At 51.0% G+C, this 27,365-nt stretch overlaps 4 protein-coding genes across 9 annotated transcripts in view; 1 reads left to right on the top strand and 3 right to left on the bottom strand.

The window, feature by feature from the left end:
* The window catches only part of LOC137477568 (uncharacterized), a 36,234-nt gene extending 35,925 nt beyond the window's left edge, over positions 1 to 309 (bottom strand). Inside the window, exon 1 of the mRNA XM_068196792.1 lies at positions 37 to 309. Within this exon, the coding sequence (XP_068052893.1) occupies positions 37 to 309 (273 nt within the window). The remainder of the gene's footprint in view (positions 1 to 36) is intronic.
* A 42-nt stretch (positions 310 to 351) lies between these two features.
* DLX2 (distal-less homeobox 2) lies at positions 352 to 2,534 on the top strand. Of its 2 annotated transcripts, none has more exons than XM_068195882.1 (3): positions 352 to 853; positions 1,055 to 1,239; positions 1,512 to 2,534. In XM_068195882.1, exons 1-3 carry the CDS (start codon positions 529 to 531, stop codon positions 1,824 to 1,826), a joined length of 825 nt encoding a protein of 274 aa, XP_068051983.1. In that variant the 5' UTR covers positions 352 to 528; the 3' UTR covers positions 1,827 to 2,534. The 2 variants fall into 2 exon arrangements, with proteins under 2 accessions (XP_068051983.1, XP_068051982.1); XM_068195881.1 differs by having other exon boundaries at positions 353 to 853; positions 1,052 to 1,239.
* A 6,421-nt stretch (positions 2,535 to 8,955) lies between these two features.
* Positions 8,956 to 12,438, bottom strand: DLX1 (distal-less homeobox 1). 2 transcript variants are annotated; one of them, XM_068195880.1, is made up of 4 exons: positions 11,752 to 12,438; positions 11,038 to 11,237; positions 10,507 to 10,660; positions 8,956 to 10,160 (listed from the first exon to the last, which is right to left on the bottom strand). In XM_068195880.1, exons 1-4 carry the CDS (start codon positions 12,062 to 12,064, stop codon positions 10,090 to 10,092), a joined length of 738 nt encoding a protein of 245 aa, XP_068051981.1. In that variant the 5' UTR covers positions 12,065 to 12,438; the 3' UTR covers positions 8,956 to 10,089. The 2 variants fall into 2 exon arrangements, with proteins under 2 accessions (XP_068051981.1, XP_068051980.1); XM_068195879.1 differs by lacking the exon at positions 8,956 to 10,160 and having other exon boundaries at positions 10,259 to 10,660; positions 11,752 to 12,437.
* Positions 12,439 to 15,856: 3,418 nt separating this feature from the next.
* Positions 15,857 to 27,365, bottom strand: part of METAP1D (methionyl aminopeptidase type 1D, mitochondrial) — a 43,830-nt gene continuing 32,321 nt past the window's right edge. For 2 of the 4 annotated variants that reach the window (XM_068195876.1, XM_068195875.1), the window contains 5 exons: positions 26,480 to 26,643; positions 17,962 to 18,059; positions 17,248 to 17,295; positions 16,287 to 16,365; positions 15,857 to 16,153 (listed from right to left, as the gene is read on the bottom strand). In XM_068195876.1, coding sequence (XP_068051977.1) covers positions 16,075 to 16,153; positions 16,287 to 16,365; positions 17,248 to 17,295; positions 17,962 to 18,059; positions 26,480 to 26,643 — 468 coding nt within the window. In that variant the 3' untranslated portion in view covers positions 15,857 to 16,074. Of the gene's footprint in view, positions 16,154 to 16,286; positions 16,366 to 17,247; positions 17,296 to 17,961; positions 18,060 to 21,483; positions 21,885 to 26,479; positions 26,644 to 27,365 lie in introns of those variants that run through there. The other 2 variants (XM_068195877.1, XM_068195878.1) reach the window with 2 other exon arrangements.

Here is a 27,365-nt window from a genome sequence, read left to right as displayed (position 1 = left end):
GGCGCGCCCGCGTGGGGATGCCGCTTACGGGGGGACCGATGCGCGGATCTTTCCCTGGGGTTGCCGGCCAGACGGGGGCACACACCAGAGACACAGCACGGCAGAAGCGGCCGGGCTGAGCCGCGGCCCCGAGCCCTCGCCGGTGCGGATCGGACCGCCCCGTCCAACCAAAGGTGCGGCAGCCTGAGCCGTACGATGGGGAAGGTCCCGGTCCCCGGTGACCCCGCGGCCGCTCGTGCCCATGCCGGGCGCCGCTCCCGTCCCGCACTCCGCGAGCCCGCGGGGAGCCGGCGCGGGCGGGCTCCGCATTGGCTGTTGCTAGGTGACGTACGCCGCGCCACGTGACCGGTGTTAAATGCCGTCCCGGCGGCGCGCGGCGCGCAGAGTCCGTCCCGCTGGCGGCAGCGGGAGCGCGGCTGCACCGCCCCGGCGGAGCGCGGCGAGCATGGTGGCGCGGCTCTGACCGCCTGTCCCCGGAGGGGACGGCCGCGGGGCGGCGACCCGTGCCCCGGCGGGCGGGGGCGCGGGATGACGGGGGTGCTGGAGAGTCTGATGCCGGACATGCACACCAGCCAGATCTCCGCCGGCAGCTACCACCAGCACGGCGGCCTGCACAAGCCGCAGGAGTCCCCCACGCTGCCCGTCTCCACGGCCACCGACAGCAGCTACTACACCAACCAGCAGCACGGGGCAGCGGGCGGGCCGCCCTACGGCCCCGTGAGCTCCTACCCCTACGCGGGTGGCGGCACCGCCCCCTACTCTGCCAAGGCCGCCTACGACGTGGGTTACGGGGGCGCCTACGGCTCCTACGGCCCCTACGGCAGCAGGGCCTCCCCAGCCAACAATGACTCTGGTACGTCCGAGCCCCGCGTGGGGGACGGCTCGGTGAGCCTGGCGAGGAGGCGATCGGGGCTTTGGACAGGGGGTGGGCCGGCAGAGCGCTCGTTCCCGGTGGGTCGCCCCGATGGGGCGGGCGGTGATGCCGAGCTGCGAGCAGGGCCCGAGGTGGCGGGGGCGCCTCGCCTCACTGGGGTTGCCGTTTCTGCCGCAGCAGAGAAGGAAGACTGCGAGCCGGAGATCAGGATCGTGAACGGGAAACCGAAGAAAGTGCGGAAGCCCCGGACCATCTACTCCAGCTTCCAGCTGGCGGCTCTGCAGCGGCGCTTCCAGAAAACCCAGTACCTCGCCTTGCCCGAGAGAGCGGAGCTGGCGGCCTCCCTCGGCCTCACCCAGACGCAGGTAAGGCTTTTCCGCCGCGGGGCCCCAGGCACGTCCCGCCCCGCCGGGGCCTGTCGCCCTCCGCGGAGTCGGGTGCGAGCGTGGGAGGAAGGCCGGCCCATGGCGCCTCGACGGCCCGGGGTGGGAGTGCAGGCGAAGCGGCATCGGCGCTGAGGCAGCGCCCGGAGCGCTCGGGGCTGCGAAAGCTGCGCGTCCCTGCCCCGTCGCGGGCGGTCTGGACGCCGGGAAGGCGCCGCAGAGGCAGTGGCCGCCTGACGCCCATTTCCCCGCAGGTAAAGATCTGGTTTCAGAACCGCCGCTCCAAGTTCAAGAAGATGTGGAAAAGCGGAGAGATCCCAGCGGAGCCGCCTCCCCGCCGCAGTTCTTCGCCACCGTCTCCCTCCTCGCCCCCAGCCTGGGACTTCGCTCCGCACCCACGTACCGCGGGCGGCGCCGGCACCGCAAGCCCCAGCCCCGCCGCCGCCTTCCTCGGTAGTTACTCGTGGTACCCGCCGGCCACCGGCGGCCCGACGCACCTGCCGGCGGCCGCTCCCCTCCCGCAGCCGGCGCAGCCTCCGCATCACCACGGCAGCGGCAATATCTTCTAGGCGCTGTAGTAGAGACTTGAGCCCGCGGGCCGCAGCCGTCAGCCGCGGGGCACCGACGTGCAGCACTGGTGTTTTGGTGAAGCCTGGCTCCGGCCCCGGCCATCCCGGAGGAGAGGAACTGCTCCGCACCCCGTCCGGCCCCGTTGCCGGCGGCGGTGGGGCCCGTGTGCATTCGGCCCCGTGGGGTCCTCCCTCCCTCCCGCCGTGAAAACAACCACGCTGCGAAACAAGTACTCACCTCCCTCCCTCCTCTCAGTCCATCTTCCTCTTCTTCCCCGGCATTTGCATCAAACTATCGGTGCAGAACTCTGGTTAACTTTTTATTTTTTTAAAGTTGACAGGTGCCTTTGCGGATAACCTCACTTTGATGTTGGGGATTAAAAAATAAAGCGATTAAAAAAAAAGGATAAATAATTTTTATATGTAGATATAAAACAGGAGCCTCCCGTGTTTAAGGTATCCGTTTTAGCCGTGAACTAAACCGTCCGACGGGGGCAGGGGCCGGTCGCAGGCGGCGGTGCCGGTACGGCTCCCGCCCGTGCGCTGCCTCTGGGCTCGTTTCGTGCCCCGACGGGGTTTCCCCGCGTCGGGCGACAGCCGCAGCGAGCCCTCCTCTCCACTCCCCCTCCGCTCTTCCCCCGCCGGCAACCTAGCCACTGACATGCCCCTGATCTGTTGGATGTCTAGCATCGTGAAAAAAAAAACAAACCTGTATTTTTGGTTATTTATTATGGAAAACTTATACACTCCTTAATGTTTCTTTTACAATAAGCAGAGAGTATTTAAATAAATTATTGTTTCCATGGTGCCCACGCTGAGTTTTTGGGGGATGGGGAAATTTGAGCGTGGCGATTCGGACCCGGGCGTTCGCTGAGAGGGAGAGCCGCATCCCCTCCACGCCCTCTCCATTGTAACAGTTTGCCGCAAGCCTGCAACTTCCCTCCTCCTTCCCCTCTTTCCCGTCTACAATAAAATCTCGTCCCTGACAGTCTTCTTGGCGGGGCCATGAATCACTCAGCGCTGCCTGCAGCAGCCCAGAGCCGCCCCCCTTCCCCCTCTCCCGCCTGCTGGCGCCAGCGACATTTCACCCGGGACAGACGACTGCTGTCTCACAGCTTCCTATGGCCGTCCGGAGGGGTCTGGGGCAGGGCCGTGCCCGGGATTCGTAGTAGTCCTGGAGCTGCTCCTCGGGCGCAGCCCTGACCCAGAGGCATTCCGCCTCGCCCCTCCGGCAATGGCAACCAGGACGGTAACCTGCATGGGATCTTTGCTTGGGCCAGAGCTGATGGCTGCCCCAAGCCCCTCTGGGGTGCTTCGAGGGCTGGAGGCACCGACTGGACTGTCTCTGAGATGAGCCCCTGGAGTACTGGACCCCTCAAGATGTTCCCCTTTGGGATGCAGCCCTTCAGCTTCATCCCGCCTAGCTGAAATCCTCTGGGATGCACCTCATAAGGGCAGCATCCCTCCAGGCTGAACCCCTTTCCGGGCAGCACCCCCTCCAAGTTGCAGCGTCATGGGATGTATCCCTCGAGGGCTGGACCCCTCTAGGATGTAACCCTCTGGAACGCTCCCTTGCACCCCTCTGAGCTGAACCCCCAGTTTCATGGCCTTTGCTGTACCCTTCGGGACCGCCCCAGTCGGGATGCCACCTCCCGGCTGTGCCACTCCAAGCTGTCACCCTGAGGGGTATACCCCTGCGGGCTGCATCCCTGGAGGCACTGTTGCTGGAAGACGCAAAGGGCGTGAAAGAAGGGATCTCTGGCCTTCATCACTACGAGGACCCCGCCATTCTTGGAGAGGGCACGGGGAGAGAGAGCCGTGTTGAAGATCCCGTTGCAGACAAGAAGGCTCCGGCCAGCTTGCCCGGGGTCGGGAATGGCCAGCCTGGCCGAGACTTTTCCGAGAGGCCTTGGCATGTGGAGCCCGGGCGGGGCCGGGAAAGGCGGAGGGGGGCGGCCTCACAAGGAGACACATCGGGAGGAGGGGGGAAAGAAGGGGGAAAAGAAGGAGGGGGGAAGAAGGGGGGAAAGCGAGAGGGCAGATTGCTTCTGAGAGCTTGGGGAAAGCTTAGAGGCAAGGGGAGGCGGGGGTCGAAGGAGGAGTGAAGAAAAGCGAAGAATGACGGGGGCATGTTGGAAGACGAGAGTCGAGCGCAAAGAAAGCGAGAGGAGGGAGTGGGAGAGACAAAGGGGAAAGAGGCAGCTGCCCTCCAGTGCCGGCGCTGACCCGGCGGCGAGGACGGGGACGACAGCCCAGAGCCGTCCCAAGAAACAGCAGGGCCGACTCATGCCATATCTCTCCCCTCCTTCACCCTCCTGCTGGCCGCGGGCCACTGGTGGCAGTGGCTTCAGTCACCCGCTCGGACCGGGGAGAAGAAACTTCCCCGCTGGCGGACAGCGAAGCGCTGGGGCGGCGACCACGGAGCGGGGCGGCACGGGTGGCGAGCAGCACCGAGGAGCCCCACGCCCCCGTGGTCCAGCAGGAGCTGTGTTCCCGGCAGCGCGGTGTTTCCGCGGGCTACGACGTGGGGGCGGAATGGGGGGGAAAGTGGGATACACCCCTTTGGCAGGTGACAAGTTTTGCTAAATCTGTCGTCCGGGTTGCACGAGAAAGCCGTGGCCTCGGGCCACTATCGGGACGGAGACGATTCCCGCTCCCTCTCTGTCCCTCCGCCCCACCGCTTTCACAGGCGCTTCTCGCAGTTAAATAAAGTTCCCCCCAGACATCTGCGCCCCGGTCTCTCCTGGCCCAATGTCCTATGTAGCACTGCGGTGCGGGGTGTTGCTTGGTTCCGTGGAGTCTGGCAGGATGCCCACAGCTACGTGGGGTCCCTGGGACAGGGACCTGCCCAACGGGGGAACGCTATCAGCGGTCGGGAAGCAGAGCGCACCACACCCAGTACGGGAGCCTCCGCGCTTTCTTTCTGTTATTTAGTAATTTTTAATTTATTTATTACTATTTATTTGCTGTCTGCTAGTGGCAGTCCTCTCTGGGCTCTCCTGGTGTATGCGACGGGGTTTCTCGTCCTTCAGCATCCCCGTATCTCCCAGAGCCCTCCCAGGGTCCGTATTTCACCCGCTGTTCGCATGCCAGATGCGGCTCACACCGTGCGGGGGTCGGCGACGGCAGCGGATGCAGAGGCGCGGTACAGCAGCTCCCGCGCGCACCGCAGATGCATACGTATAGAGATATGCGTGTGTTTGCAACCTGTTTTCTTCTGCTCTTTTCCCGTCCGATGGGACGGGGCAGACACCGCTGAGAACCACGATCCCCCTCACAAGTTGCACGGGGATCGGCCTCCCGGAGCCGGCCGAAGTCGCGGGGAGCAAGATAACCGGGGGGCGAGAGATGCCCTGGCCTCCGCAGCACTCCGGGAAGGGCTGCGGAGCGGGGGAGGGAGCCTGGTGGGGGGCTGGGACGATCCCACCCCACGTCCCAGAGCCGAGGTTTCCCCTTCCGCCCCCCGTCGGGCCTGGTCCCGGCTCCGGGCCGGGGGAGCGGCTGAGCGGGGCCGGTCCCGGGGGGGCGACCGGGGTAAGTGGCGGTTCCGCGACCAGCCTGGTCCGAGAGGGCGGCACGGCAGCCGCCCGGCCGAGGGGGCACCCTCTGCCCCCCCGGAGCACGGGCGGGGCCGGCCGGGCTTGTACCGTGGGGAGGCAATTTACTCATTTGCCCGGTGAAAAGAGAAAGCACGAGAAATTCAATTAAAGCTGCTCTGGCAAAAGGAGTTATTTGAGGCATGAATGTCTCCCCTAAAGCTGCAGCAATCATGTGGCATTAGACACTTCCGGAATCCTATAGCCAACTTGAAAAATCCCAGACCCCTTTTTTCCCTAATTTTTGCTCTGATCTGTAATTTTATCCACATTTGCACTAGTTTGAGCATTCTGGCTCTCCCATCTGAAAGCCTGCAATTACTATATAATTCTTCGCAATTTCACATGTCCTAATATGGACTGTAATTTTTGCGCAAGACAATTTCCTGCTATTTCAAGCATCAACATTGTCAAAGTTGTATGTACATAATAAATGGGAATATCAATGCATAGTTTTTAGCATAACATCTTGACTCCTCGATAATTATATCCGTTCGGAGCCTACGCAGAATTAGCCTGAATTGCATGGTAACTGCTGCTGCTTTAAAATTTTTAAAAATTACTCATAATTTTCCCAAAGATTACCAAGATCTCGAGTGCACAATGTCATCAGCGTAATGAAGAGTAAACATTTATGCTAATAATCTGCAATTTTTTTCATCAGCTATAAAGACAGAGGCTATATAGCAGAAAATTTCAGTCATATTCTGCAAGAGCAGAGCTGCAAAAAGGCTGCTGCGCTTAGAGGCATGTGCATCTCTGGGGGATCTCAATCCACATTTGCACTCTCAGGATATTATTATTGTGCTCGGCTTCTTTTTTTTTTTTTTTTTTCGCTTTCTTTCTCCCTCCCCGATCCTCTCCCTCTCTCTCACACTCTCTCGTTCTTCTAACTTTCGTAGCAAAAAGCCGCGTTCGGTCCTTTGGTTTGTTGTAAAGCAAAGACTTGTGCCCAGAGCCTCAGCGACTGAGGCGGAAGGTAAGGGTGGCGACACAGGCTCCTTTCTCGCGGGGGTAGGTGAGTGTACGGGGCGCGGGCCGGGAGAGGGGGGAAATACCGACGGCGGCTCCACCGACCCAGTCTCCCCGCAAAACTGCCCACCGGCGGCACCGGGGCGAGGAAGGGAGTGGGGCGGCGGGCCGGGCGACGGGGTGCCGCGCACAGCCGAGCCGAGCCGAGCCGAGCCGCGCCGCGCCGGAGCATCCCGCGGGCCGAGCCGCGGAGCCCAGCGCGGGCAGAGCGGCGCGGGGGCACTCGCCGCCCGGGACTGCCGCGCTGCCGGGGGCTGCCGGCGCCGGCGTGCGCTCGTTTTCGGCGGTGCTTTCGTGGTGTGCGTTTGTCGGTTCCTTGCGAAGGGGAGCGTTAGTGCCCGGTCCCGAGCCGGGAGGCGCGGGGGGGAAAGGCGCCGGTGCAGAGGGGGACATGGCACTTTTTCACTGGCATGAGAGTGGCGGTGGCGGCAGGAGCGGGGTTAGGAGGGCGGCGGCGGGGAGAGCGGAGCGGGCGGCGGCGGGGATTTCTTATCCCCCTCTGTCAAACGAAGGGAGCAAATTCCGAATGCAAACGGGCTTGGGCTCTGATATTTGATTTTTTTCTAGTTTCAGGGGCCGCTCTGTGCTCTGCAATTAGATTGACACATGTACAGCATCCCCAGCTATTCAAGGGGGTTCGCAGGGACACTCCAAGGGGATTTTTTTCCCTTTTTCTTTTTGGGTGGAAGATATTAAAGAGGTATCTGTTGTTTGGCAATTTTGCTAAGTCTGTCTTCATTACTTCAACATTGTGCATTTGCTAATTTGGAAGCCCCTTCCTATTGACAGCTCTGCTCCATACACCTGCAAGCAATTTGCAGAGCTCCAATATAGGAGAATTGCAGAGATGGCAGCTCGCACCTATTTTATTTTTTTTTCTTCGCTTTTCTCAATGCACAGCAAATTTGGCTTTCAGTGCGTTATCTCTTTTGTTAATGCAAAAAGATTCCCTGGGCGAAAAAATTGCTCATAATTACCAGAGAGATGGGGAAACTGCATTAGAATAAATAAACCTGAAATTACTGTAATTATGTTGTGTTTGATGGGCTCGGCTTGTAATCAAGAAGAGAATACAGTGAAATGATGCTGACCCTCTTGGGTTTGCAGCTGTACGCGCACTTTGGGGTCTTTTTTTGCAGAAAAGAGTCATTTTGATCATCATTAAGCTGTGTGTAACCTATTTCAGAAGTGTTTGAAAATGAGGGGCACTTTTTTTTTTTTTCCCCCAACAAGGAAAAATATATCCCAAAATTACATTTTGCCATTTACGGGCACATCCATAAGGTTGTATTTGCCGTGTGACAATTGGTAAAGGTATAATATTCGAAATCAGGGCTTAATCATTGTAATGAGGTATTGTTTCAATATAAGCACCTTTGGATTATTCATAGTTTAATTAATATCCTCATTATGAAAATCTTCGAATCAGATATTTGATGAACTACTTGTCAGCAACAAGGCAGAATTAATTAGGCCTGTATTGAGATTAACATTTTCAAATGTACAATTATAATAGCCTCTAACTCAAGACCGCCTCGCTGAGAGAAAACTGATAATTTCTCTATTTGAACTGTTAGCAAGACGTTATTGAATTAGGAGAAGCTAATATATCTTTAAAACTCTCCGAGCTGCTTGACCACCACTCTTCGTGCCGGTCAAAGCGTTTGGTCACCGGCAGAGCCGCTGTGGGAGCTGTGTGGGTCCTAGGGTGCTACGGTGCCGCGGAGCCCTCCGGCTCGCTCGGGACTTCGGGCCGCTCGGGACCAGACTCGGGCCGCGGCACTGCGGGAAATGCGGAGCTGCGGAGCGCTTGCCATGTCGGATACAGCGCTCCCGCGGCCGCCGCGCCGCGTGTGCGCGCTAGGGCGGATGCTGCACTGCCGTGCCTCGGCTGCGCACCGGGGACTGGGCGCGTATCTCGGGGCATGTGAGTGAGCATGGCCCCCGCGGGGCTGCACAGCAGATCCCTCGCGGAGCCTGCGCGCAGAGATGCGCACGGCCAGCCGGCCGAGCCGAGCCCAGCCGCTGCCGGCTCCCTCCGCTCTGCAGCGCTTTACCCACCCCAGCAATAGCCACGGGTTGTGCCAGCGCTGCTCCAGCCCGGGGAGCGGGCACGGCTCAGTCCAGGGCCGGATGACCGCGGCGGTACCGGCACAGCTTCGCCTCCCGTGGGATGAGTGGGTAGACAGCCGGCTCGGCTGTTGGAACGGGGGCCGGGGCTCTCCTGGCTTGAGCACATCCCCTTCCCGTCCCAGCAGCCGTGCCCTGTTTGCCCCGGCTCCGAGCAGCCCCTCCGCCGATGGTCTCCCGATCCATCGCGACGGCTGCCGCCGCCTAACTGGGCCCGGCCGGGCGCACGGGGGACAGGCTGCCCTTTCCGGGGCGCGTCGCTCCTCCGTCTCGCCTCCCGGTTTACGGCCACCGCAGTCCCGCCGCGGAGCGCGGAGCCTGGCCCGGACCCCGCTGCCGGCCGCGCTACGGGACAAGGGAGCATGCGTGTCTCTTTTTCCAAACCATAATTTTACTGTCTCAAAGAAACTTTATAACTTATGTACAAAGATTTGTGTGGGTTTTTTTCCATTTCTTCCCCCAGATACAAAGCAATAAGTTAACATTCTCAATATAAAACTAAACTTTGACATATAGAACACTAAACACAGCCGAGCTCAGTTTATCACATTTTCCGAATTTCACAAGTAAAATGTCAAGATCTCAGTACACAAAGCATCATGTTTTACAGCCACACGAAACAGAACAGAAATAATAATAATAATAATAATTAAAAAAGGCTAAATTTGTGCAACATGTTTACAGAACAATAATAATAATAATAATTAATAATAAAATATGTACAGCGAGTAGCTCCTGCACGTCGATTTGTGCATTTCGACTTCGGGCCGGCTTTGCGCGGGGAGGCCGCGCCGGGACTGCGCGGGTGTGCTCGCCCGCCCTCCCGCTGGGTCCCCCCCGCCGCCCCCCGGGCTGTCGTTCCGTCCTCTGCGCCTTGCTTCACCTCAGCAAAGCGCTGGCAGCTGCTGCAATTCCACTTCAGGGTACCAAACAATGTGCATTTATTTCCTTTGTTAAATACTCGAGAAATGCAAATCATTCGGACCAAAACTTCCCACACCAGCGAAGTATAAAAGTTACTGTAAAAGTTAAATCGCATCCTTCCCTCGTGGTGATTTATTCAGGGAGAAGGGGGGGGGGACGGGACGACGGACCGTCTGTGGTTTTGTTTAAACTGTGCGTCCAAGCAGTACACTCAGCAAGATGAGTTCGTTTCTAGTACTCTCATAGTGGTAATTTAAATCAATAAATAAACCCCCTGTCTTCCCCTTTTAACAACAACAACAAAAAATATACAGATGGATAGTGAAAGGTACAGAAAATGTCGCGGGAAAGAAACTCTGGTAAATTATACAGCTTCCTTCCCCCTCGCAATTTAAGAGACGGTCAGATCGGGGTAGTAAATAAATGACCTACATTTCAACAGACACAGACAGACAGACAGGACAGAGGAGAGGGCTTCCCCGCCCCCCAGACATCTTTTTCTGATTGTCCCACAAAGCCGCGGCCGGCGCTCGCTCTGCTCCCAGGCTGTTGTGCGGTGCTCGGGGCCGCTCCGTCAGCTGTCAGCGGTGGGAACCGGCCCGCATCACATCTGTGCTCTCCTGCACCGAGCTACCGTGCAGCGTCCTAATGGCTGGATGGGCAAGAGACCTCCTGTTTGTTTGTTTGCTTGGGTTTCTTTTGTGTTTGTGGGGTTTTTTAAATTTTTTAAAATTCTCTCTCTCTGTCCCCCTCTTTTTTATTTCCTTTCCTTTTATTTGACTTAGTTTCTTTCTTTCTTTTATTTTCTTTCTTTTTTTTTTTTTTTTTTTTCCCTGTAGTATTTTTAATTATTTTCGGGACCGATAGTGCTCGCGTTACGGGAAAACGTATATATAATCACATCAGTTGCGGCTGCTGCATAGCTTCTTGGTGGGCCGAAGGATACCACGACGTGTAGCTGGGGATGTAGGTGCCCGGGGTCCCCGACGAGGCCTTACCAGAGGCAGAGGTGGTATTCCACACTGGAGGCACGGGTGGCGAGCTGCCCGAGAGAGCCCTGCCGTTGGTCAAGGCGCTGCTCTCCAGGGCGGCCCCTCCTTGCTTCATCAGCTTCTTGAATTTGGAGCGCTTGTTCTGAAACCAAATCTTCACCTGCAAAGGGCAACGGAGCAGGGTTCAACATCCCTCGCTACGGTCCAGCATCCCTCCATCCCTCCATCCCTCCATCCCTCCCAGGGCACGACGGACCCCCGCACCCGGCGGTCCCCCAGCTTCTCTCCCTCATTCCCCCCGCCACTGCTGTGTTATTTTGTGACGCCAAGCCACCCAGCAGGAGCCCCCTGGGCCCACTCCAGCGGGCTCTGCGGGGGCTTCCACAGCACCGGGAGCGCCCCGCGGCGGGACGGGTGTCGCCCTGGGCCCCATTGCCCACGGCTGTGACCCGTGTGCGTTACGCGTGTGGTCTCCTACGCAGACGGTGGGGACACGGAGGGGACACGGGAGAGGGGCCGGCTCAGTCGGAGCTGTACCTGGGTCTGGGTGAGTCCTAGAGATGCTGCGAGCTCGGCTCTTTCGGGGAGAGCCAGGTACTGAGTCTGCTGGAACCTCCTGTTCAAAGCCTGTAACTGCAAACTGGAGTAAATAGTTCTGGGTTTGCGGATTTTTTTCCCTTTCCCATTAAAGCGAACTTCCCCTCCTTCTACCACAGTGCTTTTCTCCGATTCGGCCCCTACAAACAACAAACGACGCAGAATAAATAATAATAATAGCAGCAATAGCAATAATAGCAGTAACAGTAATAGCAGCAGCAGCAGCAGCAGCAGTAACAATAACAACAGCAACATCGACAATAACAATAATGAGAAGGAAGAAAAGTGAAGCTCGAGTAACGCTAACAAAGGCTCCGGGCGATTATGGCAGCCCAGGCTTCTTCCCAGCGAAAGTTTGCTATTTTTACAGGCTGCAGTTTAGGTTTAATTACCCTTAATTGCATACATTGTTTATAGCGCTACGCAATAAATAATTACGAAGACTAATACGTGCACATCTGGGTTGGTTTCTTTTCCAGCCAAGCATTGTGTGCTCTGTGTATTGGTCCCCTGTGATTCTCAGCCTCTCTTGACTAATATTTTGTAATTTAATTTAATTTTTTCCCCCGATAGATTTTTTTTAATACAACAGCCTCCCTCCCGCCTTGCCTTCCCTCCTCCCCTCCCCCCCTCCCCAAAGCCGAGTGCACCTACCTGTCTCCTCTAACCGGGTCTGAGTCAGGCTGGAGCTGTTGGGGTAGGACTGCACTGAACTGATGTAGGGGTTGGTCGAGTGGCTGCTGACCGAGTTCACATAGGGGTAGCCCAGCGGTCGGGAGAAGGACGAAGCTGTGCTGTACGAGCTGTCAGGCTGAGAGTGGCCCGCGGAGTGTAAACAGTGCATGGAATAGTGTCCATGGGACATGGGAGAAGGAGACATTTGCTGGCTGGGCGGCCCAAACTCCATAAAGACAGCCTTCCCTGAGACGGGGCTATTTAGACTCTCTGGCATGGTAGTCATGGTCATTTCTTGTCGCTTGGTCTGTGTGTGTGTTCTCTCTTCAGCTTGCCTTTTTGGGGTCTGTTGTGTTTCTCAGGACAGGAAAGAACCCAATTTAAGCGAAACAGGGTTTTTCACTTTCCATTCATAAGAAAATGGAGTTTGTCTCTTTGAAAAGTCTAAGCATGATGCTGTAGATCTACACAAACTCGCCTAAAAGCTTTGACTCAGCCAAGTCTATGAATATTCATGAGACGGCGGAGCTGATTGGTCCGCCGTCTTGCATAATCGCTTTGGATTGGTCCGAGGAGCTCGGGGCTCGCCCGGACCCCGGTGAGCGCGGAGAGCCGGGCTGGCAGCGCCGCGCTTGCCCGAGCGCCGGCGGCGGCCGCACGCCCGCCCCGCTCCCGGCCCCGGCCCCGGCACGGAGCCGCCCAGGAACCCACTCCCATGGCAGGCCGCCCGCTCCCGCCGCCGGCGACCGAGGGCACCGATCCGGACTTTGGAGGAAGGCATCGCAACTCCCTCCACCCTTCTCCGCCCCTCGCCGCGAAGGCGGCGCGGAGGGGACAGCAGCCGTGCTCCGCCGGCCCCGGCGGGCTGCAGGGGTTCTTGCAGCTGCCCGCCCCGCTCCGGCAGCCGGCGGCGGGACCCGCGGACAAAGCGAGCGGCCCCCGCCCGCCAGGCCCCGCGCACTCCGCGGGCGCGCAGGGGTTCTCGGCCCCGGCCCACGGGTCCCAGAGTCGTCCGCACCCCCCGATCGCGCCGCCCGGCTATTGCCGTTTTGCTTTAAAGGGAAAAAGCGATCCAACCAAACAAAGTCGCCCTGAAAGGGCCCAACGGCGCATTTGAGCTTAAAATGAAAACTTCCGCGTGCGTGAGCGGTAAATGAGGTGGGACTTAGGAGATCCTCCCCAGAAAGCCCACGATGAATCCCAAATTACTTTGCTAGATAATTAGAAAGTGTTGATAATTATTTCTTTCATAATTCTGCGGTGTGACTGTAACAGGAAAATGATCTTGTGAAAGTTCACACGTGCAGATGTATTAGTTACTGATTCATTTGATTAAATGCTAGTCTCAAGTGCTCTGATCCACAGCTGAAGGCGGCTCCATTAGCATAACACTGATGTTTAATTTTCATACGCATAATTAGCCATATATTTAACACTAATAGCAACATGCAGCCTTCCAGCATTAAACAGCCTGGGATTTGATCTGGCCTGGGCTGAACTTTCCCGGTTACACCTAGGCTGTCTAGGGTGCGCAGTTATCATTGCATTACATCTATGTAATCAAGCACATTTTGGCAAAGGGAGAACACCAATAAAAATGAACATTCAAAACAAATCGCAGCGTTGATGTCGTTAGAAGTACTAGCGCCGGCAGCGGGGCTTGGGCACCCCCGGCAGAGCCCGCATAGTGTTCAGGCTCCTTCGGGCAGCGACGGCCCTTGAAGCAGCCGGCCCCTCACTGTGCAAAGCTGGCACAACCGAGCCCCTCTGCTCCCTTTTCTTTTTTTTTTTTTTTTTTTTTTTTTTTTTTTTTTTTTCCCTTTCATTAGTGGCTCTGTCGGTTTTAATTGCCCGTTTCCTAACGACTCTTTTACCTCTTTTCCCCCTCTCCCCCGCCCCTTTTTTTTCCTCAATGTTTTGGGTATTTTTTTTCTTTGCTTGCAATGCGCGAAGTTCATTCTCGCTAACTCTCCGAGGCTTGGCGCAGAAGGGGCAGTGACGGTGTTTCTGCACAAACACGGTGCCCCCCTGCAGCCAGCTGTGCCCTCCTGGCCATGGAAGTGACCATCCGAGGCGGGTCAGCGAGCTTTACCGGGCAGGGAGCAGGGCGCCCCGGCAGCTCCGGCACCTTCGCCGGCCTCAGCCTGACAACTGCGCTCCGCGTTCGCCGGGACTGCCGTCTTCTCCTCCGATCGGCCGGACACAGGCAGTCCCGGGGCGAACCACAGTCCTTCCAACCCCGCCAAAACCTCGTGGACCGGCCGGTGAGGCTCTGCTCGGCCCGTCCTGCAGAGCAGGGTCCCCCGGCCCTCCGTGCATTGCTGGTCCCGGTCAGCGCGGCTTCGGCGGGCGCGGAGGGGCCGCGGCCACAGGACGTCCTGTCCCCGCAGGAGCGACTGCCACATCGGGACTCTCGTTGTGCTGGCCCGGCAACACATTCTGCATGATGGGCTTGTGCGAAGCGCTGGCTGTCCCCGAACAGTCGAGACATCTCTTCAGTCTCGCTCGTAATTAGGATTACAAAGGTGCGCTATCAATGCCTCCGCCTGGCCGCCAGCGCTCCGCAGCGGCCGGTAAAACTCGCAGTCCCACCAGAGTTACCGGCGGGACTTCAGAGCGCAGGAGCTGCCGGCACTCCCCCTGCTCCCGGGTGCCCCGTTCCCAACTCATCCTACGCCGCGGTAAGAGCAGGACAGAAGGCCAAGGGCAGAATGGTGAGAAACTTGGCACCTGCGGTGGTATCCAGGGGCTCCCGGCGTGGCCAAAGTCCACGGGAGGCACCTCTGGTGGGCCTCCGGTACGCGCCGGACACCCAGCTGCCCCCAGTGCCCCTCAGAAGGGGCAGCGCGGCTGGCGACGGAACGCAAGGGAACAAAATACATGTCCCTCCAGGCAATGCCGAATGTCCTTCGCACTGTTAATCTCAGCATATTTGTAAACTTGGCTGCATCGTTTGTTTTGCAGGTTTTATGGCCTTCCAAGCTCCTCTCGGGGAGGATGAAGCTGAGTGGCTGACCCGCAGTGTTAGCTGTATTTAGGGAGGGGGGGGTCCCCGTTTTTTGAAAATCTGCTGTTAGAAACTATTAGAGCTGAGAGCTCACTGTACTTGAATGAAAACAAACAGCAGAGTAAAGCTGTAAGAAAGCAGCTTACTTCTGTCCAGGACCACTGAGGGAGCCAGTGCTGCGCCACTCTGGTTGCCTGAATGTGCAGCTGGCCAGCCCTCAGCACGCGACCCCATCTGCCTGCAATGAGGGCCAAGTTACTTGTACCAAGCAGCACCACTGTTGCCGTGGGCCTGGGGAACTTCTGGAAATACTTTAATTATCTCCAAGGCTATCCCCACGTTTCACAGGCCCAGGTCCTGCTCTGGTAGCCCCCAGATATCAATCCCAGACTTGTTTGGTCCCACAGGGTGGTCAGCAACTGGCTAAATTGCAAATCAACCCCTGCACGCCTGGCAGGCCCAGGACAGGACTGCAGAGAGCACAGGGCCGAGTGAGACCGCAGCTCATGAGGTCCATCGGTTCCAAACTCTGGGCAGGAGTCAGGACTCATCTTCCAGACTGCAAACTCCTCTGCCTCCATAAAATACTTAAACTGTAGCGTTAAGTGCGTCTCCCTTAACTAACATGGGCACCACAGAGCAGTGATTACCCCAAACTGGCTAATTTTTCAAGCAGGGCAATTATTGATCCCCAGAGAGGCATGCTTTGCATCTCATTTTTAATCACTTTTTGTGCTGTGTAAAAAGAGGCAAGAAGCAGGGGATTGCTGCTGGGAATGATGCTGGAAAGTGTCTGCTCCCTCTGCCTGACACTCTCAGGAAACTTTTTTCCATCCTAGTAGAAGTTACAGCCTGGGAAACAGCACTGTGTTAATCGCAATGAAGACAAATTGACTCCATACCTCAGCTATAAAGGGAAAATGCTATGTTTCTCTGTCCTCTCAACTGCTTAAAGACTGTATCATCTGATATCTATTTGCCCCACATAGGATTTGGAAGAAAGGGGTGTCACTTTCTGCCCCTAACCCCAAATAACCCCCACCCTTTGCCACTTGCAGACTGCGCTTGGCTGTTCCAAGGGTCACAAAAAAGCTAAAGACTTTTATTAAATACTCACCAGCTAATACACAGAAAGAACTATGTCCAGAGCCAACCCCTCAAATTGCTTTTTCTGTCCCCTGGAGTGACTTATGCAACAGCCATTCCCCTCAGAAATTACAGAAACCTCTTCTTTGTCCCGAGTGAAACTTGAAATCCCAGAAGTACAGCAAGTCTCTCCACTCCTTGCTCCATCTTTAGGCTTCTTCCACCAGTTTAGTGAGGATTTCTGCTCCCTCTGAGGTAATCACCAGGGTATGTTCAAATTGTGCCGATCTGAAATTCACATTTAGCAGTTATGAGGGGGAAAACACATTCACCATGCCAGGAAACTCATCTGTTTGGGTTTTTGGGGCTGTCAGTGATGAGTTCCATGTCTTAGGAAATACCAAAAAATAAAATCAAGCACCTTTTATTGTCTACAGAAATTGCAGTCCATTTGTCCTCCAGAATCTTAAATTCAGGGGATCCTTCCATTATTATTGGCTCTGCAGCAAGAAAAACAAAATGTATTCTAAAGTTAGTTGCAGTCCTGTGTGGATTGTGAAACAATCAAAAACAGGGGGCTATCTCAGCAGGTAGCTCCCCTTCCACACAGGTCCCATCTCCCTGGACTGGCATTCTCTTGACACACTAAAATGTGAACTAAAAAGGAAGACAAGAGAGCAAGGTAGGAAGTTGCCCAGTCCTCTTTTGTAAAAGCATGGAATTTTAATCAAGCTTTAATTAAGACCGTGTGGATAATAACCAAAGCACCAACCACATTTATAAACAACAGATAGTTTTAAATATTTGAATTTTTAAAACAGGCTTAAAATGTTCATTAAATCAGCAAAACAACAATTTTCTTATTTCCTTCTAATTGCCATGCCATTTAACCACACAGTGAGAACGAAGGCTTTTCCCCCAGCAGTTCTCCACGACTGGAAGTGAGCACGACAATTCTGCGGGGCGAGGCTCCGGCTGGTTACCGCCGCCGCAGTCCCCAAACCCAACAGCAGCTCTGGAAGGCAGCGAATGACTAAGTGCCACCAGGCTGCTCGGCTTCGGGGACACGATTGCATCCTTCTCACCCTGCTCAAATCAAGTGTGCTGGCAGAGTCTCTGCCTTGCCAAAAATAGGAGTCAAATATTAGCAAAATTTATAATTAACATTTCATTATTTAAATCTTGTAATTTGAAAATAATTTCATCCAAATAGTTTTTAATGCATATTTAAAATGATATTTTAATCTATTTCCTAAGAAGTCAATCTCACTGACGTCTCCCTGTCTGCACAGTTATTTCGATATCCCAATAAAGAAATGTTACAGATCTGGGCTGCTCCGTGTGTGCTTATTAACAGAAAACCATAGCAGAGAGTTACTAACCTATTGTGAACGCCATTCCCTCTTCCATTAACAAATCACTGTCATTGGCTACAAAAGAAAAAAAAAAACACCGCGTTTATGTATCTCGGTTTTTTTGGTTTTGTTCTTTGTTTTTTTTTTTCCCCTTATTTTAAGAGAACGCAACCAAGCCCTTTGTTTAAACCCCTTTTTAGCTCGCAGGTACTGCGCATCCGAGCCCCGTTATGAGCCGGAGCACCCGCCGAAAGCGATCCCGCTCCGGCCGCAGCGAGACCATCCCGACGGCGGCTCCGCTCTGGCCGGGAGCTTTAACGTTTTAGCAGAGATTTTTCTTTGTCCCGTGACAAACTTTGCCGGCGTGGCTCGGGCGCGGGCGGGATGCGGAGGCGCGGGGTCACGGCGGCTGCCGCCCGGAGCGGGCAGGGGAGGCGGTGCGCGGCGCTCAGCTGCCCCGGCAACTCCGTTACCGAGCGAACGGTCCTCATAAATACCCTCGCGACCCTCAGGAAAAGAGCCCGGGGATGCCCTCCAGCCTTCCAGCGATTGACTCTCCCCACCGGCAATCCCCCGCCCCGCCGGGCCGGCACTGTGCCGGCAGTGGGGGTGAGAATGCGTGTGTGTGGGGCTCTGCTCGCTTTACCGCCCTCCCTCTCCCCCTCCCCGGAGCCCTCTCATCGCCCGGGCGGAGCGAAGCGGCGAGGGGGAAGACGGGCCCGGAGGGCGGGGGCCACTTACCGTGGTGCCACACCTCGGGGTGCCCGTGAAAGTACGACCCGATGCCGTGGCCGACGAAGAAGGGGCTGACCTGGAAGCCACCCTGCCATGCCAAGGAGCTGCGGGGGCAAAGAGGACCTGTCAGGGTGCGTGCCCCCACCACCAGCCCCGCTAGACGGCCCCAGCCCCTGCTACCGTGTTGCTAGCGACACTGGATCACCACTTTGCCACCGTTCCGAAAGACAGCCATTGAAGCGAGCATGGCTGAGCCATTGTTAGGTTTCAGAGTTAACATGCCCGCCAACAGAGGCTGGTAGTTCCCGTGCCAGCCCTGCTAAGTAAAACGGCAGCGTGTTGTCTCCGTGCTTGACGGAGGGTAACCTTTTCCACAAGCACGCTGAGAACTCATTTTAAGATGGCACAGCTGAAGTTGCCAAGATGGGCAGCCAAGGCCCCAGCACAGTACCAATTGCAGCCTCTGCTGAGTTCTCTGTAAGTGCAGAGTCTGTGCTGGGCTGCACACCCAGGGGCCTGCACTGGGTTTCCTGCAGGAGAAGAGGCTCCTGCTGCCAACAGGGAGAGTTAAGAGCCCTACTACTTCGCTTTCATAATACTTCAAACATTTAGAATAAAAATGTATTGAAAGTTCAGCAAATAGATGTATGCTAAATAACAACGTATTTCTAATGAATCTGTTGCCAGAGAGGCAAAACCAAATCATAACAATTACAGTATTTCAGTTCTGCCTGAGAGATCTGCCTTGCCTTTCACGGCCTGCCTCAGGGAGAAGCATCTCTCAGAACTGCCTGCAGGATCATGGCTGAGCACTGATCCCTACCCATGGTAGGAAAGCAAATTCCTATCCCAAAACTGGAAGACCTGGAAATACATGGTGTATCCTCTGGCTGCTGGCCCACCCCATGTCTGCAGGCTTCACTTTCAGGGTCTACCTGTACTCAAGCAGTGGTGGAGGCAGTGGTGGACACAGTGATTTGAGGCAGCTCAGTCAGGAGGCCTGCCTGTATCCAAACCAGGAAAAAAACAGAGATTCACAAAGATCTGAAGATGGATTAGAAGTGACAAGAAAGTTACCCCTGTCCCTGCATATCACCCCCATCCTAGTTCCAAAATCAAACAGGAGCAAGACAGGAACCCACTTAGTCTGAAGAGATTTTGCCTATAACATTAAAGCTTAATTTGCTCCTTTGAATGAAGCTAGTCACTGAAGAACTTCAGTGTCTGTATTTCCGTCTTAGGAAATGCTCTCTCACAGTTTCACTACAGGTCGAAAGCTGGAAAAGTTAGAAAACTCAACTAAAGGTAAAGCTGTTGTAGAAATTAAAGCCTGTTAATCCCCATGGGGTAGCTTTCATTCAGGTGCAAAGTGGCCTCAGCTTGCTGTACAAAGTAATCACCTTTGCACACCAGGCTCCACACGCTCTGCAGTGCTGGCTCCAGTGCCCATGGGTCATCGTCCCAGAATTTAATGCCACTCAACTGAGGGACATGCTGCTCCACCACAGTTAAATGGCAATGAGAGAGTAGAATTGGTTAATGCTGCAGTGTTCAGATCTTAGAACATGTTTTAACAGGATTCGTATATTAACTTTTACCTTGTTATTGCTCTGATAAAAAGGCTCATCACATTTCTTCATTAACTCCGGAGAAGAACGGAAATTACAGGTTTAACTACCCCCAAACTCTAAAGTACTGGCAAAGAGGATTACCAATAAAGCTCAATTTGTTTGCACTCAAAGTCCAGGCTTTATAAATAATTTATATATACATAAATTTTATACAACAATTATTTTGAAAAAAAATCATGACAGATTATGCAATGAGAAGTCCTACTAGAGATGGAAAATACTTTCTCCCCTGCCTTTCTATCATGTTCCCCATATCTGGGTCAGAGACTTGGCCTGCTGGCTATGATGCTGCTGAAGGTCAAGCAAGGAGTACAGGGAATGGTGATGAGTTAGAAAGCCAGATTCCACAGAAACAAAATCCAAGATCTCCAGTGACCAAGCCCAGAGCAATGAAGATGATGATTACCATATGAGTGAAGTGATTCTCTGAAGAGAGGTGGGAGAAGCCATTCATGCAACATGTGATAAGGTTTTCTTTCATCATCTTCTGCCAGTCTTTTTGCAAAATCATAAACAATCACACTAACTGTTCAGCTTTGCTGATGTCCTTACATGGCATCCCTGACCACTGACAAAGCATGGTCATTTTTTGTATTGCTACAGGGTTTTTTCTTCCAGAAAAATCCATGTTCTGTAGCAAAACAGAATTAGTTTCTCTCTGTGCATCAATACTTTTGAGCACCATGGCCACATACTTTCCGGTGTGCAGGGGAAGCTCCAGCCTCAACATTCAGCTGCTGCCAAGGAGGGTGGCAGCAGCAGCAGGCGCTGGGTGTTGGGCACCAAGCGCACAAGCACTGGGGCACACAGAAGGCAGTGTTACAACAGTATCCTGTCCTCATGCAGTCAAAGAAATGGTTCATATGCATCTCAAGGGTGAATTCTACCACTTTCTTGCCAAACAGCTTGAAAACAACTCTGTTAGCATCAGTACTTCAGTGGTTACCGTGTGTGATCAAAAGAGGGGATTCTGGAGCTCACAGGCCTTTGACATCTACACTGACAAACACTGTGCCCCTCTTTCTTCCCTCTTGTTTACATACAGAGCATTGGTATTCTCCATATAAAATGTAACACGGTCAACAGACCTGAAGTGACACACAGAAAATAAGCTGCAGGTATGAAATTCAGCCATTTTCAATCTGGTTTTACTATTTGCATGTACTGCAGAAGGTCCTATGAGGTGTTTGCCTCCACAACTACTAGCTTTACTTTAGAGTATTTAATAAATCCTAGTGAGCTCTTACATCCTTGTGGAGTTACAGTAAAACATCGAACTCTCATAACGAAATGAAGCTTCTAATCCTAGCTATAACTTGCAAAGGTAATCCTGTAAATATACATGTTGGCTGTAACTTTGAGACAGCTCTGAGAAGAGTGAATTAAACGTAAGGTCTTGGTTAGCCTCTCCAGTCTCCAGGATTCCCAGGCTGTGGAATCTGATTAAAAAATCAAGATGCCAAGGAGTGGAGCATTTTTGGACACATTTCCCATTTGTTGCTGGCAACAGCTCAACATTTTGGTCTCACTGTCTCACTGCCCAGCTCAGGACCTGTCAGTGGTGGCCTTTATTTGCAGCTTTCCCATAAGACAATCTTACAAGATTGCAGCCCCAACTTCATCAGATGCTTCTTGTAGACAGGCAGGGTAAGCTTAGACAGCTAGAGGAGCCCTGACTGCAAGTGGGAAAGCAGTGAAAGAAGGAGGCAGAGGTTGGCATGGCTGAGCTGGGCTGCCTAGCATCTGTGGGAAAGGATGTGCCAGTCTGCCAGTTCCCCTTGGATGGGGTACATCCCAGCAAATCATTTCCAGGGCAAATGCTAAGGCAGCAGGGGTACACCTCACAAGACAGCATCAAGAGAAAAAGAAGGTTCTTCAGAATAATCACTGTTGAAAATACCCATTGACAACATTTATTATCATACATATCGATCTTCGTTGCATATTTGGGCAGAGGTGAATTGGGCAGGATTAAAAGCATAATTATTTAGTGAGCCCAGTACTTGATTTTATGTTTTGCTGCCATGTGTTCTAGCCCAGTGGCTGCAGAGTCAGGAGAAGCTGCAGTGCTGCTTTTCTTTTGCTGATGCAAAGCCAGGCCAAGTGTCTGGCATTGGCATGGATCGGCGGGACCCAGCCGGTAAAGGAACATCACCGAGGGCCAAGCTATCCTCCCGAAGCCATTGCCAGAGCCTGTCGTATGGTGGTGTCACGCTTCAGAGAGTGGAGACAGGAGAGATAGGTGTCAGTTGCCATCTGAGCATCCTCCTCCCATGTTGCCAGACAACAGCTAATTCTCTGAAAGGAGGGATAAGTGTGGAGACATGCATTGCTGTCCTGACAGCAGCCTAACAGGGAAATTGCCACAAAGGAGGAGGAACAGGCAGGACTGACTCTCTAGAAAGCCTTCCCCGATACTCAAGCTTCCCCTCAAAGGAGCTCTTGGGTGATAAATCCCTCCTGTTAAGCTGAAAAGCAGGTTGAAAGAATTTCCTTAGGGAGCTGTCCTGTGCAGATACCCTCTAGGTGCACCTAGAGGAGCATTTTCTTTTTTTTAACCAAATTTTGTCACTTTTTCCTCAGGGTAGGTCTGGTCTAGTATTCTTAACACTCACTCAAGAGAAAAAAAGTAAAACAATCCCATTTTCAGCATTGATAGCTATTGCTTTTCTGGCACAAGGGAAGAAAGAATTTGACTGATTGGACAAGATGGCACAGACTGCTTTGCTGTCAAGGATAAGCATCCTGGTGAACTGATCCTCAGCCAGGGATGCTTCTCCCACAGTGCCAGCTTCTCTTACTAGGGATGAAACCTTATCCAAAACATTCCTGCAGAGCAGCATGACTTGAATGGCTGAAGTTGTTAAACAAATTTGTCTTACACTTCTTGGCAGTGAATATACTTGAGAAACACTGAAACTGGTAACAGTCCCATGACAATTGCGTTCTTATGTAGGGATCTGTTTTTTTTTTTTTTAATTAGAAGTAATCATGCTTGTCTTAGCTATATTAGTAGTAAAATGGCCACTGAATGGCACACTTGTTTTGTTTTTTAAAGTATTGAAACCAGACTCATCTTAAACTATATTTATATGTGATTAAAAAACCTATTTTGAATAGTACCATAGTATCTAATTTGAGAAATTACAAAATCCTACAGGGAAAATATTCAACTGTTTTTTTTTTCCTGAAACAGCAATCCTAGACTGAGGGAATGCAAAAGTTCAGGGATTCCCTATAATGACAATAAATGTTGAGGTATAATTAGCAATATTTTTGAAAGCCAACAATTGTTTTTTGAAAGAAAGGTACATTTTAGTTTAAAACTGGAACACAAATTACTGTATTTTTCTTACAATAGTGCTGAACTTTTATTTGAGGTTCTCTGTTTCTGAAAGCAGACATGATGGATTGAAATAAAAGATAATTTATTGCAATGCTTACTTTCAAGTGCAGAGAGAAGCAGTGTAATTGTAATTTACAGTAGCTGTCAAGGAAAATCTATCACAGATGACATTAAAATGACTTATTTTGCCTGAGCCACTTATTGTTTAAATGTGCATAATCTGATAGAAACAGATTTTTTTTAAACCTGCTTTATATTGTTCTAAATTAATATCAAAACATATACTTACTAGTTAAACATTTAAAACCATTTATTAATACTTTCATCACTACTATTTTTTTGGTAGGAGTTGAAATTTGGTTTATTTAACGACATCACTTTTAAGTTCTTTAGCTCTCTACACTCATAATACTTTCATGCACTTAGACTCACTGTCTAAAAAAGCAGATTTCAAACTAGATACATTTTTCTCTGAAAATGTCAGAAATGGTAGAAGACAATGGACCATAGGGACCAATTCCATTTACACTGGAACTTTGATATGTCTTCCAGTAGAAAGAGGTTAGCAAAGACCCAAATTTTTCTAAGCAAAGTAACTCACGAATCCATGCAATCTTTTATTTGTGACTTGTAGCTGATGGAAGAATGAACTGCTATCAATGAAATACTCAGTGTCAGCTACTGAACTTCCATGACAAAGACTATGTTAGAATATTGACTGCAAACTTATTCCAAGATATAATTTTTCTGACACCTACTGTAGAAAGGAAATATTCTCATTATTTGTGCATAAGATGCATTCTGGATATGACTTGAGCACCTTTACAGAAAAACTGATGACAGAAACCTAGATACATTTCCATTCTGATGGAATTAATTGTTTTCAGCTTGTAGGTGCTTGTTCTCAGGCATTTATAATATCTAACTCTTGTGAAACTTGAGATTTTTATATATATATAATATGTCTGTCTGTAAGCAAATGTCAAATGACAAATAACCTGAAACACACAGCTTCACCAAGCCAAGGTGAGCCTTCAGCAGAGGGAGTGTTAAAGTAGTTCTAAACAAATCACCACATTTAAATCGTCAACGTGATAAAATCTTGAGAAATAAAGTTAATGACCTGCTATTTCATATGCAGTTTTGAATAGCTACTAGCTTCAATTAATCTGCTTTGCAAAGGGGACACTGACTATATATTTACATTTTGCAAGGAAACTGACCCCTGCAACAACACAGCAAAAATCCAATGTCACTTTCAACTCTGTTCTTTTTTTTCTTCTTCCTTAAAAAAAAAAAAAAACAGCTAGAATTAATGTAGTGAATCTGTAATGAAATGCATTATCCTGCATGGAGATTTATCAGATTTTCCAACTGAATGCCATGCTTTGCTAGCACTAGCTGGAGTTCACCTGCATGTTGGTGTGGCGTGTGGCTCTTTTTTGTAAAGAGTTAAGTTGAACACAAAAAAAGGGAACAAAGGTCAGCACCCAGCCGCCACTTGAATGTGAGATTTTTCTTTTTATTCCCCTTGATGTATACTAGGCTCTGTGTTATTAGTCTTAATGATGGAAAATTGTAGTGTTGATACAAATCTTTTTTTCAAAGTAGTAGGCGGGAGCTCCATTTGTTAGTAAGTTTTTTTGTGACTAAAAGCCATGGACAGTACATTTATGTAGCAGTAAAAGGCCTAGATGCTCTTTCCATAGCAGAGCTAATTATTCCTACTGTGACCTTACTGATCTACCCTGTTCCTAGTACATCTCATCTGCACGCCTGTTCCTCTGTGTAGATGGTGTCAGAGAATATGAAAAACCCTATAATGAAACCATTTTCATGATGGAGAAAGGCTACTGGAGTTGCACTTGCTACAAAGAGGCTCAATTATATGAGTAATTGTGATAATTTTCTACATTCATAGCCTTCAATGGGGAAAAAAGAATGAGAGCCACAAAAGAAAATTACTTTAACAAGAAAGTACAGAGAGTAAAAATGGAAGAAGAGACAAAAAGGGGGAAAAAATAACCAGAAAAAAAAAGTTTAAAAAATAGATCTGGAGGGAGGAATAGCAAGACAGGGAGAACAACAGAAATGCTCAAAAAGCCTATGTGCAGCTGTGTTGCACAATTAAATTGAATTTTTTTTCTGCAGTTGATGAATGTGACTACTGCAAATGTGCCTCTGTAGTTAGCTATCATTTGTTGTTCCGTGACAGGAAAAGGATAATTACCTCTCAGAGAGAATCAAAGGCTGACATGCCCTTTAGACACAGCCATGAATGCAGAGCTCGATAGAATGCTTGAATAAGAATCCAGTGTTCTGTGCCCCCTTCTACTCAAGAATAAATTTTGTTAAAATGCAAGAGCACCACCAGTAAATTTGTTGAACCCTAGGTGTTCAAAAATATGAGGTGCATCTATCGACTCATCCCATTTGCAAAAATAAAACTACATTTTGAATTCACTTCTATTATATTCATGGACAGTAAGATAGTGAGATATGCATTAAATTTCTTTTCCCAGTAGGGGTCTGATTCAACATTTCCTATGAAAGAACAGAAAGACACTATCCTTTTTCTCCAGGCTAGTTAGCCTATAATTTAAAACTGTCAAAAACACAATTTTATACAAAGTCTTCAATAAAAGCTTCTCAGATATAACCCGAAGAGGTTTTACTAAAGTTTGATTCAGACTCTGTTACAATATTTTTAAAGCTATAAATACATCTAACTGATATTTTGCCGTTCTCATTTTTTCTTAAAGTATTTGAAGATTTACAAAGAAAAAAAAAGGCAGCATCCTTTCAAGGTGACTAAGCCTTGCAGCTTTTAAGTAATCAGAATGAATTCAATAGCTTGTTGGGACCATTAGCAGTCCGAAGAAGTATTGCTTAATGAAATGTATATGATATATGTCTATTTCTTTCTTTTGGCAAACATTTTAAAATAATCCATAGGTACCTGTAAAAAACTAAGACACATTTTTATTTAAAGCCATCAGCAGAAGAGTCATGACTGCATTTATGTGAAGGCTAGAAGAGATGCAAAATAGGGAAAAATCTCTGAATGTCAGCTCTTTCTTCCCTATGACGTTAGCAGGCACTGCTCTCTGTAAGATCAGAAGCTCTTGAGTTAAATATTTTCGTAGTTTTTAAACAAAGAACTTATTTATGTTGACGAATTCCTTTGTAACATTCAATGAAAACAATGGTTTCTAACTGTCTTACACTGTTAGACATATGTGGTGTAGTGTCACATACAAATAAAAAATAAACAAAAGCCCACTGCAAATTACATCTGTTAATTTAAATCTACTTTATGAATATCTTTGTCTTTTTCTAAAGTTATCTTTCCTGACCCTAGTGTAATTCACTTAAAAAAAATACCTCTTACCCAAGGAACAACATTATAGCTTGGCAGTTCACATACTGGTATCAGACTGAAATGATGGTTTTGAATCATAAAACATGTCATCAGCTTTATACCAAACCACCAATAACCTTTGTCCCATTTGCCAGCCCTCCTTTTACTTGTCAATATAAGGCTTACCTGATTGTGTTTCCAATTACAGAGAAGGGAGCCCCTGGTCTGCAAGCTGCAATTGCTTCATCTCTACATTTCCTGGCAACCTCCACTAACTTTTTACCAGATTTATCCACACTGCCCACCAAAAAGGTTTCAGAAGTGTCACCATGGTAGCCATTGTAATACACCTAAACATATACAGAAATGCAAAGACATTTTCTCATTTTGTATCCAGAGACAAGTAATTGTCTTAATTAAATCCTTTCTTTCTAGGAACAAGCTATATATATATTGCAACAGATAGACAGGTAAGTCATATTTGAAAGACTGGAAAAGCAAAACGTAGCAGAGAAAAAAAAAAAAGAAGCTGGAAAGACTGCAAGGTGCCTAAGGGTTGCTAATGTTGCCAATTAAAAATTCAAGAAAAGCAGAAGCTGTGCATCAGTGCCCAGCAGTGCACCAGGCAGTGACACTGCTCAGCCACAGGACATGAGGATCACTGGGCTGCTTGGGAGAAGATGGGTGGGGGCCGTGGATGGGCTGAGGTGGGCCTTGGGGGCTGCTGGGTGCCCACCCATCCTGGCCCCTGTCCCTGCAGCCAGGGACCTGCCTGCACCCCAGAGGGGCAGGCACTGAGCCCCAGGGCTGGCCGTGGCCACGGCGGAACCTGCTGGTGGCTGGCAGGGAGGTGAATGTCTGCAGTCAGCAACCCCCGTGGGTGAGAGCCATACCCTGCTACCAACAGCCAGAGTGAACCCCACGGACCAAATCCACTGTCAGCTGCCACAGGTTTTCTTTAATCTCATTTTTAAGCTACAATGTGGCATTAACACTGGATTTTACTTCTGACTTCCAGAGATGAATTTTGAGAGAACAAATGTACTGCTGTGGCACTGAAAAATTTCATGTT

This window comes from Anomalospiza imberbis, chromosome 7 (genome assembly GCF_031753505.1).
Source record: "Anomalospiza imberbis isolate Cuckoo-Finch-1a 21T00152 chromosome 7, ASM3175350v1, whole genome shotgun sequence".
NCBI classification, from domain to species: domain Eukaryota; kingdom Metazoa; phylum Chordata; class Aves; order Passeriformes; family Viduidae; genus Anomalospiza; species Anomalospiza imberbis.
This window is presented reverse-complemented; position numbering and strand designations above follow the sequence as displayed.

Excerpts from the sequence above, each read along its gene's own strand:
- DLX2 (XM_068195881.1), top strand. The coding sequence starts at position 529 with ATGACGGGGGTGCTGGAGAGTCTGATGCCGGACATGCACACCAGCCAG. Across the intron at positions 854-1,051 it reads CCCAGCCAACAATGACTCTG|CAGAGAAGGAAGACTGCGAG; the intron begins GTACGTCCGAGC and ends TTTCTGCCGCAG. Across the intron at positions 1,240-1,511 it reads TCGGCCTCACCCAGACGCAG|GTAAAGATCTGGTTTCAGAA; the intron begins GTAAGGCTTTTC and ends ATTTCCCCGCAG.
- DLX1 (XM_068195879.1), bottom strand. The coding sequence starts at position 12,064 with ATGACCATGACTACCATGCCAGAGAGTCTAAATAGCCCCGTCTCAGGG. Across the intron at positions 11,238-11,751 it reads GACCCGGTTAGAGGAGACAG|GGGCCGAATCGGAGAAAAGC; the intron begins GTAGGTGCACTC and ends TGTTGTTTGTAG. Across the intron at positions 10,661-11,037 it reads TAGGACTCACCCAGACCCAG|GTGAAGATTTGGTTTCAGAA; the intron begins GTACAGCTCCGA and ends TGCCCTTTGCAG.